Raw genomic sequence first — 14,282 nt, 5'->3', positions numbered from 1 at the left:
TGCGAGCAGTGATTCCGGGTTTGGAAGAACAGGAGTTCATGGTTTTGTTTGATATAAATGATGCTCATCTCCATTTACTGATATGGCCGTCTCACCAGGCTTACCTACGGTTTGCCCTGTTGAACGGTCGCTACCAGTTCCAGGTGCCACCCTTTGGCCTGACCACAGCTCCAAGGGTCTTCACAAAGGTGATGGTGGAGATGATGTTCCAGCTCCGAGTCCAAGGGATCAATATTGTCCCTTACCTAGATGATCTCTTGATAAAAAGCGAGATCCAGTGAGCTTCTATTGCTCAATATAGGCCGCACTATTCAGCTTCTGTCACATCATGGGTGGATCCTCAATTTACGAAGTCCCTACTTCTGAGAAACATTCCCAGTAACAGGAGCCTACTCAGTAGCTCCAGTTCCTGAGAATGTTTCTGGATACAGTGGCTCAGAAAGTGTTCCTCCCAGAGGACAAGGCAAGGACGCTCCAGGATGTGGTCCGAGCAGTTATACGACCGAATCGGGTCTCCATCCATCTTTGCATAAGATTGTTGGGAAAGATGTTAGCCTCATACGAGGCGATCCAGTACTGAAGGTTCCATGCCAGAACATTTCAATTGGATCTCCTGAGCTAGTGGTCCGGTTCACATCTTCAGATGCACCAGATCATACACTACTGTTCAATAGCTTGGGGTCACTTAGACATTTATTTTATAAGGAAAAGCACTTTTCTTTTCAATGAAGATAACATTAAAACAATCAGAAATACACTCTTTACATTGTTGATGTGGTAAATGACTGTACTAGCTGCAAACGTCTGGTTTTTAATGGAATATCTACATTGGTGTATAGAGGCCCATTTCCAGCAACCATCACTCCAGTGTTCTAATGGTACATTGTGTTTGCTAATCGCGGTAGAAGACTAATGGATGATTAGAAAGCCCTTGTGCAGTTATGTTAGCACAGCTGAAAATGGGTTTGCTCGTTAGAGAAGCTATAACACTGGGCTGTCTTTGAGTTAGTTGAGTGTCTGGAGCATTACATTTGTGGGTTCGATTATACTCTGAAAGTGGCAAGAAAAAGAGACCTTTCATGTGAAACTCGACAGTCTTTGCTTGTTCTTAGAAATGAAGGCTATTCCATGCGAGAACTTGCTGAGAAACTGAAAATTTCCTACAACTGTGTGTACTACTCCCTTCAGGGAACAGCACAAACAGGCTCTAACCAGAGTAGAAAGAGAAGTGGGAGGCCCTGGTGCACAACTGAGCAAGAAGACAAGTACATTAGAGTCTCTAGTTTGAGAAATAGACGCCTCACAGGTCCTCAACTGGCAGCAGATGCCTCACAGGTCCTAACTGCTTCATTAAATGGTACCCACAAAACGCCATTGTCAATGTTTACAGTGAAGAGGCGGCTCTGGGATGCTGGCCTTCTAGGCAGAGTGGCAAAGAAAATGCCAATAAAAGGAAAATATTAATATGCGCAGTAAAAGGACTGGCCAATAAAAGGAAAAGATTAATATGGGCAAAAGAACACAGACATTGGACAGAGGAAGATAGGAAAAAAGTCTTATGGATAGACGAATCAAATTGTTTGGATCACACAGAAGAACATTTGTGAGACGCAGAACAAGTGAAAAGATGCTGGAAGAGTGCCTGACGCCATCTGTCAAGCATGGTGGAGGTAATGTGATGGTCCGGAGCTGCTTTGGTGCTGGTAAAGTGGGAGATTTGTACAAGGTAAAAGGGATTTTGAGTAAGGAAGGCTATCACTCCATTTTGCAATGTCATGCCATACCCTGTGGACAGCACTTGATTGGAGCCAGTTTCCTCCTACAACAGGACAATGACCCAAAGCACACCTCCAAATTATGCAAGACCTATTTATGGAAGAAGCCGGCAGCTGGTATTCTGTCTGTAATGGAGTGGCCAGTGCAGTCACCAGATCTCAACCCCACTGAGCTGTTGTGGGAGCAGCTTGACCATATGGTACGCAAGAAGTGCCCATCAAGCCAATCCAACTTGTGGGAGGAGCTTCAGGAAGCGTGGGGTGAAATTTCTTCAGATACCTCAACAAATTAACAGCTACAATGCCAAAGGTCTGCAATGCTGTAATTGCTGCAAAGGAACAAAGTTTGAAGGAGAAAATTATTATTTCAAATAAAAATAATTATTTTTAACCTTTGCAATGTCTTGACTATATGTTCTATTCATTGTGCAACTCATTTGCTAAATAAGTGAGTTTTCATGGAAAACACAAAATTGGATGACCCCAAACTTTTGAACGGTGGTGTATACCGGCGCTAGGTGCCATCTTTAAAATGTATAGACCTTTCCGGTGACCGCGGCAGGTAGTAGTAGGGCGCTGGGGTCCAGGAGCTATACTCCTGGCACCTCAGCGCTCCAGGGAGTGATCGCAATGACCCCAAAAAAAGTGGGTCCCAGGGACCCCTCACTTTTCAAAATTGGGGTCCTACCTGTCCCCTTCTGGGTTCCATTGGAATTAAGGTTATTATTAATAATTTAAATATAAAAACTCAGACTTGATTTGGACACTACAAAAGTGCTGCAAGGGGGAGGGAGGGTGACAGTGCTGCAAGGGGGAGGGAGGGGGTGACAGTACTGCAAGGGGGAGGGAGGGGGTGACAGTGCTGCAAGGGAGAGGGAGGGGGTGACAGTGCTGCAAGGGGGAGGGAGGGGGTGACAGTGCTGCAAGGGGGAGGGAGGGTGACAGTGCTGCAAGGGGGAGGGAGGGGGTGACAGTACTGCAAGGGGGAGGGAGGGGGTGACAGTGCAGCAAGGGAGAGGGAGGGGGTGACAGTGCAGCAAGGGAGAGGGAGGGGGTGACAGTGCTGCAAGGGGGAGGGAGGGGGTGACAGTGCTGCTGGGCTGTGTAGCTATACTGGACACTTTGCACCAGAAATGTAACTAGACATTTTGTCAGAAAGTGAATTGGTGCTCCCCCTCCCATAGTGTAATGCAAAAATTTAGGAGCATGAGTTTGTGGAGAAGGGGCGTGGCCACATCATAGTACCAATTCACATTGCACCACTCAGTAGTGCTGCTTATACACATTGCACCAGGTAGAGTGCGTTATACACATTGCACCAGGTAGAGCACGTTATACACATTGCACCACTCAGTAGTGCTGCTTATACACATTGCACCAGATAGAGCGCGTTATACACATTGCACCAGGTAGAGCACGTTATACACATTGCAGCAGGTAGAGCACGTTATACACATTGCACCAGGTAGAGCACGTTATACACATTGCACCAGGTAGAGCACGTTATACACATTGCCCCAGGTAGAGCACGTTATACACATTGCGCCAGGTAGAACACCTTATACACATTGCACCAGGTAGAGCACGTTATACACATTGCAGCAGGTAGAGTGCATTATACACATTGCAGCAGGTAGAGCATGTTATACACATTGCGCCATGTAGAGCACGTTATACACATTGCAGCAGGTAGAGCACGTTATACACATTGCACCAGGTAGAGTAAATTATACACATTGCAGCAGGTAGAGCATGTTATACACATTGCAGCAGGTAGAGCACGTTATACACATTGCAGCAGGTAGAGCTCGTTATACACATTGCACCAGGTAGAGCTCATTATACACATTGCACCAGGCAGAGCGCGTTATACACATTGCACCAGGTGGAGTGCATTACACACATTGCACCAGGTAGAGTGCATTACACACATTGCAGCAGGTAATGCACGTTATACACATTGCGCCAGGTAGAGCACGTTATACACATTGCGCCAGGTAGAGCACGTTATACACATTGCACCAGGTAGAGTGCATTATACACATTGCAGCAGGTAGTGCACGTTATACACATTGTGCCAGGTAGAGCAAGTTATACACATTGCGCCAGGTAGAGCACGTTATACACATTGCACCAGGTAGAGCACGTTATACACATTGCACCAGGTAGAGCACGTTATACACATTGTACCAGGTAGAGCGTATTATACACATTGCAGCAGGTAGTGCACGTTATACACATTGCGCCAGGTAGAGCACGTTATACACATTGCGCCAGGTAGAGCACGTTATACACATTGCGCCAGGTAGAGCACGTTATACACATTGCGCCAGGTAGAGCAAGTTACACACTTTGCGCCAGGTAGAGCTAGTTATACACTTTGCACCAGGTAGAGCTCGTTATACACTTTGCGCCAGGTAGAGCTCGTTATACACATTGCAGCAGGTAGAGCACGTTATACACATTGTACCAGGTAGAGCGTATTATACACATTGCAGCAGGTAGTGCACGTTATACACATTGCGCCAGGTAGAGCACGTTACACACATTGCAGCAGGTAGAGCACGTTATACACATTGCAGCAGGTAGAGCACGTTATACACATTGCAGCAGGTAGAGCACGTTATACACATTGCAGCAGGTAGAGCACGTTATACACATTGCAGCAGGTAGAGCACGTTATACACATTGCAGCAGGTAGAGCACGTTATACACATTGCAGCAGGTAGAGCACGTTACACACATTGCACCAGGTAGAGCACGTTATACACATTGCAGCAGGTAGAGCGCGTTATACACATTGCACCAGGTAGAGCACGTTATACACATTGCGCCAGGTAGAGCACGTTATACACATTGCAGCAGGTAGAGCACGTTATACACATTGCGCCAGGTAGAGCACGTTATACACATTGCGCCAGGTAGAGCTCGTTATACACTTTGCGCCAGGTAGAGCTCGTTATACACTTTGCGCCAGGTAGAGCTCGTTATACACATTGCACCAGGTAGAGCACGTTATACACATTGTACCAGGTAGAGCGTATTATACACATTGCAGCAGGTAGTGCACGTTATACACATTGCGCCAGGTAGAGCACGTTATACACATTGCGCCAGGTAGAGCACGTTATACACATTGCGCCAGGTAGAGCACGTTATACACATTGCGCCAGGTAGAGCAAGTTACACACTTTGCGCCAGGTAGAGCACGTTATACACATTGCAGCAGGTAGAGCACGTTATACACATTGCAGCAGGTAGAGCACGTTATACACATTGCAGCAGGTAGAGCACGTTATACACATTGCAGCAGGTAGAGCACGTTATACACATTGCGCCAGGTAGAGCACGTTATACACATTGTGCCAGGTAGAGCACGTTATACACATTGCGCCAGGTAGAGCACGTTATACACATTGCGCCAGGTAGAGCAAGTTACACACTTTGCGCCAGGTAGAGCTCGTTATACACTTTGCGCCAGGTAGAGCTCGTTATACACTTTGCGCCAGGTAGAGCTCGTTATACACATTGCAGCAGGTAGAGCATGTTATACACATTGCGCCAGGTAGAGCACGTTATACACATTGCGCCAGGTAGAGCAAGTTACACACTTTGCGCCAGGTAGAGCTCGTTATACACTTTGCGCCAGGTAGAGCTCGTTATACACTTTGCGCCAGGTAGAGCACGTTATACACATTGCAGCAGATAGAGCACGTTATACACATTTTATATATGTAATGGGTTTATGGTGCTGCTATAATAGAAGCCCCAGACTGGATTTAGGGGTTCATTCCGAGTTGATCGCTCGCTGCAGTTTTTTGCAGCGAACGCGGACACATTACTACTGCGCATGCGTATCATTGCTGAGCGATGGATTTAACGAAGAATCCATTTGCAACGGCGATCACAAGGTGAGTGACAGGAAGAGGACGTTTGTGGGTGGCAACTGACCGTTTTCTGGTTGTGTTTGGAAAAACGCAGGCATTTGCGGGGTTGTGTCTGACGTCAATTTCGGCTCCAAAAAGACATTCCTGGTGTAGGCTGTTGGATTCCTCCAGTACTTTTCCCCCAAAATGGAATTCCTTCCTCTCTTGCCTCCCACATGGAAGTATCATGGGGAGAGAGAGGAGCAGCCCAGCTTTAAAACAAGCCGGTTTTCTGGAGCTCCATAGGGATAACTCTCGGTGGGCAGGAAACCTTGATCGGGGATCTAGGCTGCCCATCTCTTGAGCCCAAGTTTAGGCTGGAGATGATGAGCTGGGTACCTGGGCAGATTCCTGGAAGTAGTTTAGATGGGAAAACTTCCCCCAGTCTAGACTGAACGTCACCAGGGCGGATACCAACCCTCCAGGATGGGACGGTCAAAGGAGAGTGACTATCCCCACCATCCATAGAGGAAAATGATAGCTGTGCATGTGGCCAAGGCATGCACATCACATGGATAAACAATGATTGGTTGAGAACAGCACGGTGGACTTACCCCCTGTGGTATGTGTATTGGAGTAAGATAAAAAGAGGAGGCCTGTGAGCCTCCAGAGCTATTATACCATTTTCACGCTGCTGTAAACATCTTGCTGTATTGCAGTTGCCCCTAGCAATAGGGAAGAGTCTTTTTTAAGACTGGGTGAATAATCATCTGCCTCAAGACGACTGCTTCATCTAGTGACCTGCAGTGCTATTCCATAGTTCTGTTTTCCGGCTGTCCAGGGTGCACTCAGCATCTCCAAGCTCCGCCTCCCACCTGCTACCGTGCAGAGGCCAAGTCCAGCGACTAGTGGTGATTCGTCATTGAGTCAGTAGTAGGCGGTTACTCATGGTAAGTGGGAATCCTCTATTTGGCCAGATCCCGTGTGACCTAAACATCCATTCTGTGACTGGGGCGGGATGCAAGGCAGGGCAATGGCTTTCATACAGAACCATCCGATCACAGGAATTGCTGGCATAGCGGTGGGATAATCCCAGGTGGCTTTTCGGTCACCTGACTGAAGAAGCAGAGTTAGGAGAGGAGTAACTGCAGCGCAGGAGTTCCGCCGGGTGGAGGTAGAGAGTGCTAAGGGTGTTGGCATCGAAGAGGGCGGTCTACCAGTGGACCTTCGTACAGAACCGGTGAGACTCACAATCCCCACCATCTCTACTAGCAGCAGCCATGTTTCATACCTAGCAGGGCCGGAGGTCCAACGTCCCGGGGGGGGGCGACATGGATACCTTAGCAGATTGGCTAGTGGAATTCGGAGAAAGGGCAATGGAGCAAGAGTGCTTGATCATCACCTCACTTTCCAATATCACTGCCGGGCTCCGGTGACTGTGCGCAGCCCGTTCTGTCCCCAGCAGTAGCGGAAGAGCCAGTACTCCCACCTGAGGCAAAAGCGCCTCCAAGTCAGGTATCCGGAGTGTGCAGGAAAGACTGGGCACACTTAGCCCCAGAATACGGCCTATGGCTTCAGCTGCGTCACTAGGCTGCGGCAGTGAACGGTGAGCGGAGCGAGCGGCTTTAGGGCAGTAGGAGTAGTGGACTTATTAGATTGGGTCTTGGTCCCAGCGGCGACTGAGAGCTATCAGATAGGGTAGATAAGAAGCCACTTAGTGAGGAGAGGTCCAGAAAACACATCTGGATGGACCACGCTCCTCTTATTTATTATTTTATATACTAACAGGGGTGACAGGTGTGGTACATTCCTGCAAAGGCAGATCCAATCTCTTTCTCATCAGACTCTGCTGTCTTCCCTGCACTCTCACTCAGATGTTCACTGCTGCCAGTAGCACACGTATGAGAAGCAGGAGTATGGCGGCAGCTGTATAGATTCTGATATGTAATTCTCTGTATCATACTTACCGTACACACATCATCCTTATTACTATTGAGAGAATAGAGGTAAGACACTGATGATGGGGGTGTAACAGGGTATTATAACCTAGCAGATGATGATTACATGGTATTATATGGTGTATTGCATATAAAATACCTTGTTCCACACCTACTCTGCTGTAGCAATATACCTTATATAAGGGTGAGTAACACATGTACAGGCTTACCAGCGTATGAGCACACACATAAAGGAATGCTACCTTACCAATGCTTCCAGGAGTAACGTTAGGAGACATTTCTCTGATCCATCAGCTCATATGACTTATGTGAATGTTCATCTAGAATTTCCAATTCATACGATATGTTCCCCATCCATTGTTTTACATTGGTGCTGACATAGGACATGGCGAGTGACTACATCTCCATTTATACTTCATGGTTAGTTACCAGTACAAGAGAGAGATATATCTAAGTCTTATTATAATATTACATTTGTTATTGTGAGTGTTCTCAGGAGGGTGGACACAATGATAGTCTGAGACACAATATTATAAAGCCTTCATTAAAAGTTGTGTTTTAATACACACACACATTTACAATTAAGTGTCTCAGAGAGTCGTCTTCTCCTATTGTTTACAAGATTAATATTGTTACAGAAAATGTCACATTTCCATAATATATTATATTTCCAGCAGATGGACACACAAGCAGGAATATCTCAGAAGGACATCTAATGTTATCCCCGGATTGTGACATAAAAGATGACAGCAGACAGGATTCTCCAGGAGATAATCCCATTACCCCAATTATACATCCAGCTCTATCAGCTGATCCCCCTGATCCTGGGAAATGTTCTCCTGATCACTCTGATATTGGTGCATGTGTTACAGCTCTGAGAGTAGATACAGTGTTTCCCTGTTCTATAGATGCCAAATGTTTTATACAGAACACAAAGCTTATTACCCATCAGCCAGCTATGGCAGGTGAGAAGCCATTTCCATGTTCTGAGTGTGGAAAATGTTTTACATACAAATCAGCTCTTGTTACACATCAGAGAAGACACACAGGTGAGAGGCCATTTTTTTGCTCTGAGTGCGGTAAATGTTTTACCCGGAGATCACAACTTGCTACACATCAGCGAAGTCACACGGGTGAGACTCCATTTCCATGTTCTGAGTGTGGAAAATGTTTTACATACAAATCACTTCTTGTAATACATAAGAGAATACATACAGGTGAGAAACCATATTCCTGTTCTGAGTGTGGGAAATGTTTTACATACAAATCAACTCTTGATGCACATAAGAGAAGTCACACAGGTACATCACCATTCCCATGTTCTGAGTGTGGGAAATATTTTGCACGGAAATCACAACTTGTTACACATCAGCAAAGTCACACAGGTGAGAGAGAGGCCATTTCCATGTTCTGAGTGTGGGAAATGTTTTGCATGGAAATCACAACTTATTACACATCAGCGAAGTCACACAGGTGAGAAGCCATTTCCATGTTCTGAGTGTGGGAAATGTTTTACCCAGAAATCACAACTTATTACACATCAGCGAAGTCACACAGGTGAAAGGCCATTTCCATGTCCTGAGTGTGGGAAATGTTTTGCACAGAAATCAGATCTTGTTAGTCATAACAGAAGTCACACAGGTGAGAATCCAATTTCTTGCTCTGAGTGTGGGAAATGTTTTACACGGAAATCACAACTTGTTACACATCAGCGAAGTCACACAGGTGAAAGGCCATTTCCATGTCCTGAGTGCGGGAAATGTTTTGCACAGAAATCAGATCTTGTTAGTCATAACAGAAGTCACACAGGTGAGAATCCAATTTCTTGCTCTGAGTGTGGGAAATGTTTTACACGGAAATCACAACTTGTTATACATCACAGAAGTCACACAGGTGAGAAGCCATTTTCTTGCTCTGAGTGTGGGAAATGTTTTGCCCGGAAATCACAACTTGTTATACATCGCAGAAGTCACACAGGTGCGAAGCCATTTTCTTGCTCCGAGTGTGGGAAATGTTTTACAATGAAATCACATCTTGTTAGACATCAGCAAAGTCACACAGGTGAGAAGCCATTTCCATGTTTTGAGTGTGGGAAAGGTTTTGCACGCAAATCAGCTCTTTTTATACATCACAGAAGTCACACAGGTGAGAAGCCATTTCCATGTTCTGAGTGTGGGAAAGGTTTTGCACACAAATCAGTTCTTGTTACACATCACAGAAGTCACACAGGTGAGAAGCCATTTTCATGTTCTGAGTGTGGGAAATGTTTTACACAGAAATCACAACTTGTTACACACCAGAGAAGTCACACAGGTGAGAAGCCATTTCCATGTTCTAAGTGTGGGAAATGTTTTGCACAGAAATCACAACTTGTTACACACCAGAGAAGTCACACAGGTGAGAAGCCATTTCCATGTTCTAAGTGTGGGAAATGTTTTGCACAGAAATCACAACTTGTTACACACCAGAGAAGTCACACATGTGAGAAGCCATGTTAATCTTCTGGAGTATACTTATCATTGCCATGCGTTGCTCTTCAAGGTTCTTTTCCTATCTCCTATGCTTTTTGCAATATACATGCTCCTGCAGGGTGAAATAATCAGGTGTCATGCCCTCATCTACCACTGCTATGTAGATGACCTGTCTTTTGCTCCAAGTACTGAGAACCCAGTACCAATCCTAAATGTCAAGCTGAGCTCCAGGTGTGGGTGATGCCAGTTCGCTGTGACTCAAACCTGGTGAATCGTCCTTATGATAGAAGCTCACCAACAAAGGGCAGGGCTACAGCTCAGCTTTGCAAACCAACTAGACTTGTGCTTGGATCTTCAGAGTTACAAAATGCTGATCATGTGCGGAATCTTGGTGTCCTGGATTATGGAGTGACACTTAGACATCAGGTATCAGCCACAATCAGATCCTCATCTGAGGAACATAGCCAGACTCCAGCACTTATTTCCCTCAGATGATCTACCTACAGTCATACATGCATTGCATCATCACACATAGACTACTGTAATGTCCTCTACCTGGGTCTCCCAGCAAAAGAATTGCACCGCTTGTAGCTTTTACAGAATGCAGCAGCCAGGCTGTTACCTAACCAACCTGTTCCTGCCACATAACACCCATTCTCTGCTCCCTTCACCAGCTACCTGTAAGATGGTGACTCTATTACATAATCTTTCTGACTCTCCCAGCCCTAAATGACCAGGGTCCATGGTACCAGAAGCAGCTTCTGCCTCCTTACTGCCCTGCTTACTTCCATATGGAGATGAAGGACTGTTACCAGCAATACCAAGAATCCCCAAGCAATGCTGAGATGTCAGGGGGGAGACAGAGTGGTGGCACTATTGCTGTAGTGGGGCCTGCCGAAGGCATTGTCAGTGGGTAATATTGTCCTCAAGCGGTGCTGAGGTGTCAGTGGGAGACACAGTGGCTGGCAGTAGTGGGGGGAAGACTGTGGGTGGCAGTAGTGGAGGAAGATGGGGCTTTGGAAGTACTGGGAGGAGATGGGGCGGGTGGCAGTAGTGGGGGGGATATGGGGCAGATGGCAGTAGAGGGAGACGTCGGGTGGCAGTAGTGGGGGGGATACAGGGCGGATGGCAGTAGTGGGGGGAGACAGGGCGGATGGCAGTAGGGGGGGAGACGGTGGGGGCGAGCCACGACTGGCAGTAGGGGGAGAGACAGGGTGGGTGGCAGTAGGGGGGTGAGACACTGGCAGTAGTGGGAGGGAGACAGGGTGGGTGTCAGTACTGGGAGGAGACATGGTGGTGGCAGTAGTGGGAGGAGACAGGGCAGGTGACAGCAGTGGGGGGAGATAGGGTGTATGGCTGCAGTGCAGTACCAGGGGCTGCTGGAGGCAGTAAAGAGGTGTAAGGGTCCCACACAGAACCAGTTGATAATTAGACTTAATGATGATTCTGCTACCTTATTTCTAATTAATCCCTTGTGTGTGTTACTGTTATTTGCTGTGTCAGCCTTTATGTGTGTTCTGTGTAATAATCCTGAAAGTAGTGCTGCTACCGATCTCATATCATTTGTAGTAACTTGGAAAAGATGAGATATGAGGCCCGCCCGCATTCACCCCTTAGAGATGCGACCGCAATATGTGTGGCCGCTGCGCATGTGCATTTTGCCACCACCGGGTAAACTGCTGCGGGCCACTATTGTGGCTGGGTCTGAATGACCCGATAGTTTGTTGTGCAGAGTAAAGTATTTTGTAAGTTTAAAATATAGGCAAAAATCTGTGTATTAAAGATATAAAATAAAGTCGTTTAAAAGCAAAAGATTTCCAGTGTAATTTTGGCTATGTCCCATTTTGACAGCGCATTTGAATAGTGGGATTGATAATACAAGGGGGGGGGGGTGGAAGGGTCTCTGTGTAATTAAATAGTTTTATCATTTGTTGGTTTTAAATGAAATATGTCCATTCCAATGTTCTGTGGTTTTTTTTTTTTACTTGTAGGTGAATTAGGGTTGTTGTATATAAATAATAAACTTACCTGACCCTTGCCTGGAGATGTCCATTTATGAAGGTATGGGAGATACCCGCTTCAGTCCCTTCTTACATTTGGGTGATCCAGTTGTTTCGTGGGAATTAGCAGCAAATAATAAATGATAAATTGGCTCCATAACGTCTCACTGACCCTCTGATTTTTACAAAAATATATTACATATGCATTAACAACCATTAATTGAACAAGAAAAACACAACGCAATTTAAAAACAAAAAAACTTTATATATAAAACAAATAGAAGAAAATCACCAATTCTGGTCTGGACTCATTGACTCTATCATGAGAACAAGAGCCTTTTTAGCAATGACTATGCCAACAGTAACCAGTAGAGGAATCAAGCGTATCCCATAGAATATCAGTGCTGCCTCCATACATTGGGGAGAGAAGATAACGTGCAGATTTCTGAACAGTGCTCTTAGAAGGAACACAAGAAGTGCATAGATCACAATGATCAGAAGTCTAGGACAATGAGGTCAAGAAACCAACGCTGTGGTACTAATGACCTCAATACAGATCCCTTGGAGCAAGAGACTAGGGTAAGGCCAACAACTATTTTTCAAAAAAAAAAACAAATGTTTTTTATTATAAATTTAAGAAATTAGGATGGTCCAGTACAGAGGACTATGTACTCAGCATAGTAGATAAAGACAACCTTTCTGTCAAACTTGACAGTTGGTAACACCCCTTTCTCCTAGGCGCCACCCCCTTTAATATTAAATGATAGTGTTTTATATCGCTTTAATATTAAATTTTATATCAATTTATAGTGTTCGATATTAAACCGTATTAAAAATGTTCGCGTAACACCAGTCGCAGAGTGTCACGTAACACCAGTCGCAGAATGTCACGCAACGCAGCGCGTCAAATCAGGCGGATGAAAGATGCATATTACACAGTGTTAAAACCAGGTAGTTTTAGCAGCATTGATAAATATTATGGGTCGGTTAAAAATAAATTTAAAAGATCCGACGTAAGAAAGTGGTTACAAGAACAAGACGCCTACATGCTGCACAAGCCAGCAAGAAAAAACTATAAAAGGAACATGATTTGTGTATCGGGTATAAACCAACAGTGGCAATGCGATTTGGTCTCGCTGATAGATTTGTCAAAATACAACGATGGCGTTAAATACATATTAACAATCATCGATATATTCAGTAAGAGGGTGTGGGGTGAAAGTCTGACCGCTAAGAATGCAGCAACGGTCGCTAATGCTTTTGAAAAAATATTCCAGCGCGGCGATGTGCCGATGAAGCTACAAACCGATAATGGTAAAGAGTTTCTAAACAGAAACCTAAAAAAGGTGTTAGAAAAATACGGTATAAATCATTTCACGACCAATAACGATGTGAAAGCGGCTGTTATAGAGCGCTTCAATAGGACTTTAAAAACACGCATGTGGCGCTATTTCACGGCAAAGAATACCTACAGATATATAGACGTTTTACAAGACTTCATACGCAGCTATAATAACACATACCATAGAACGATTAAGTGCGCTCCAAACGATGTGAATGACTCTAACGCATTGAGTGTCTTCAAAACGACCTACGGTGATTACTTTAGAAGTAAGAAAGCCCCAGTTTGTTTAGGAATCGGTGACCACGTCCGTATTTCTAAATATAAGGACATATTTCAGAAAGGTTACGAACAGAGCTTTTCTGAGGAGATTTTTGTTGTACATAGTGTGAACACTAAAGGGATTAAACCGCTTTATAAGTTGGCAGATCTGTATGGTGAAGTTATAACAGGTAGTTTTTACCCCGAAGAGCTTCAAAGCATACCAAAAAACTATAACAGAGTTTACAAAGTGGAAAAGATTTTAAAAAATAAGACGGTCAGAGGCCGTAAATACGCGTTAGTCAAGTGGCGCGGGTACCCCGCAAAATTTAACAGTTGGGTCACAGCATCGGTGGTAAAAGACATATAAAGATCATCAGTATCTAACAAGACGAGCGATGGATGACAAGTCGTTCTACATAACCTTACCCAGCAACGCATCGGCTGTTACCTTCCCGCAAAATAAGATTTCTAACTATACGACAAAGTTGGCTAAACCGATAGACTTAAATGGCGAATGGGAAGTGGCACTTACTGAGATACAATACCCGCATACGTGGAATACATTGGATTTACAAGATCGTAGACTGCAATTATCATGGGATGGAA

At 45.1% G+C, this 14,282-nt stretch overlaps 1 protein-coding gene across 1 annotated transcript; it reads left to right on the top strand.

The window, feature by feature from the left end:
- Positions 1 to 9,023: 9,023 nt before the first annotated feature.
- Positions 9,024 to 10,097, top strand: LOC134983476 (gastrula zinc finger protein XlCGF17.1-like; the record flags this gene model as incomplete). The annotated part of the gene is made up of 1 exon (XM_063949146.1): positions 9,024 to 10,097. A coding segment is annotated over one exon (1,074 nt), but the record flags the coding sequence as incomplete, so codon positions are not given.
- Between the last annotated feature and the right edge of the window lie 4,185 nt (positions 10,098 to 14,282).

This window comes from Pseudophryne corroboree (genome assembly GCF_028390025.1).
Source record: "Pseudophryne corroboree isolate aPseCor3 chromosome 3 unlocalized genomic scaffold, aPseCor3.hap2 SUPER_3_unloc_16, whole genome shotgun sequence".
Taxonomy (NCBI): Eukaryota; Metazoa; Chordata; class Amphibia; order Anura; family Myobatrachidae; genus Pseudophryne; species Pseudophryne corroboree.
The sequence above is the reverse complement of the archived record's forward strand: the minus strand, read 5'-3'. Positions and strand labels throughout refer to the sequence as shown.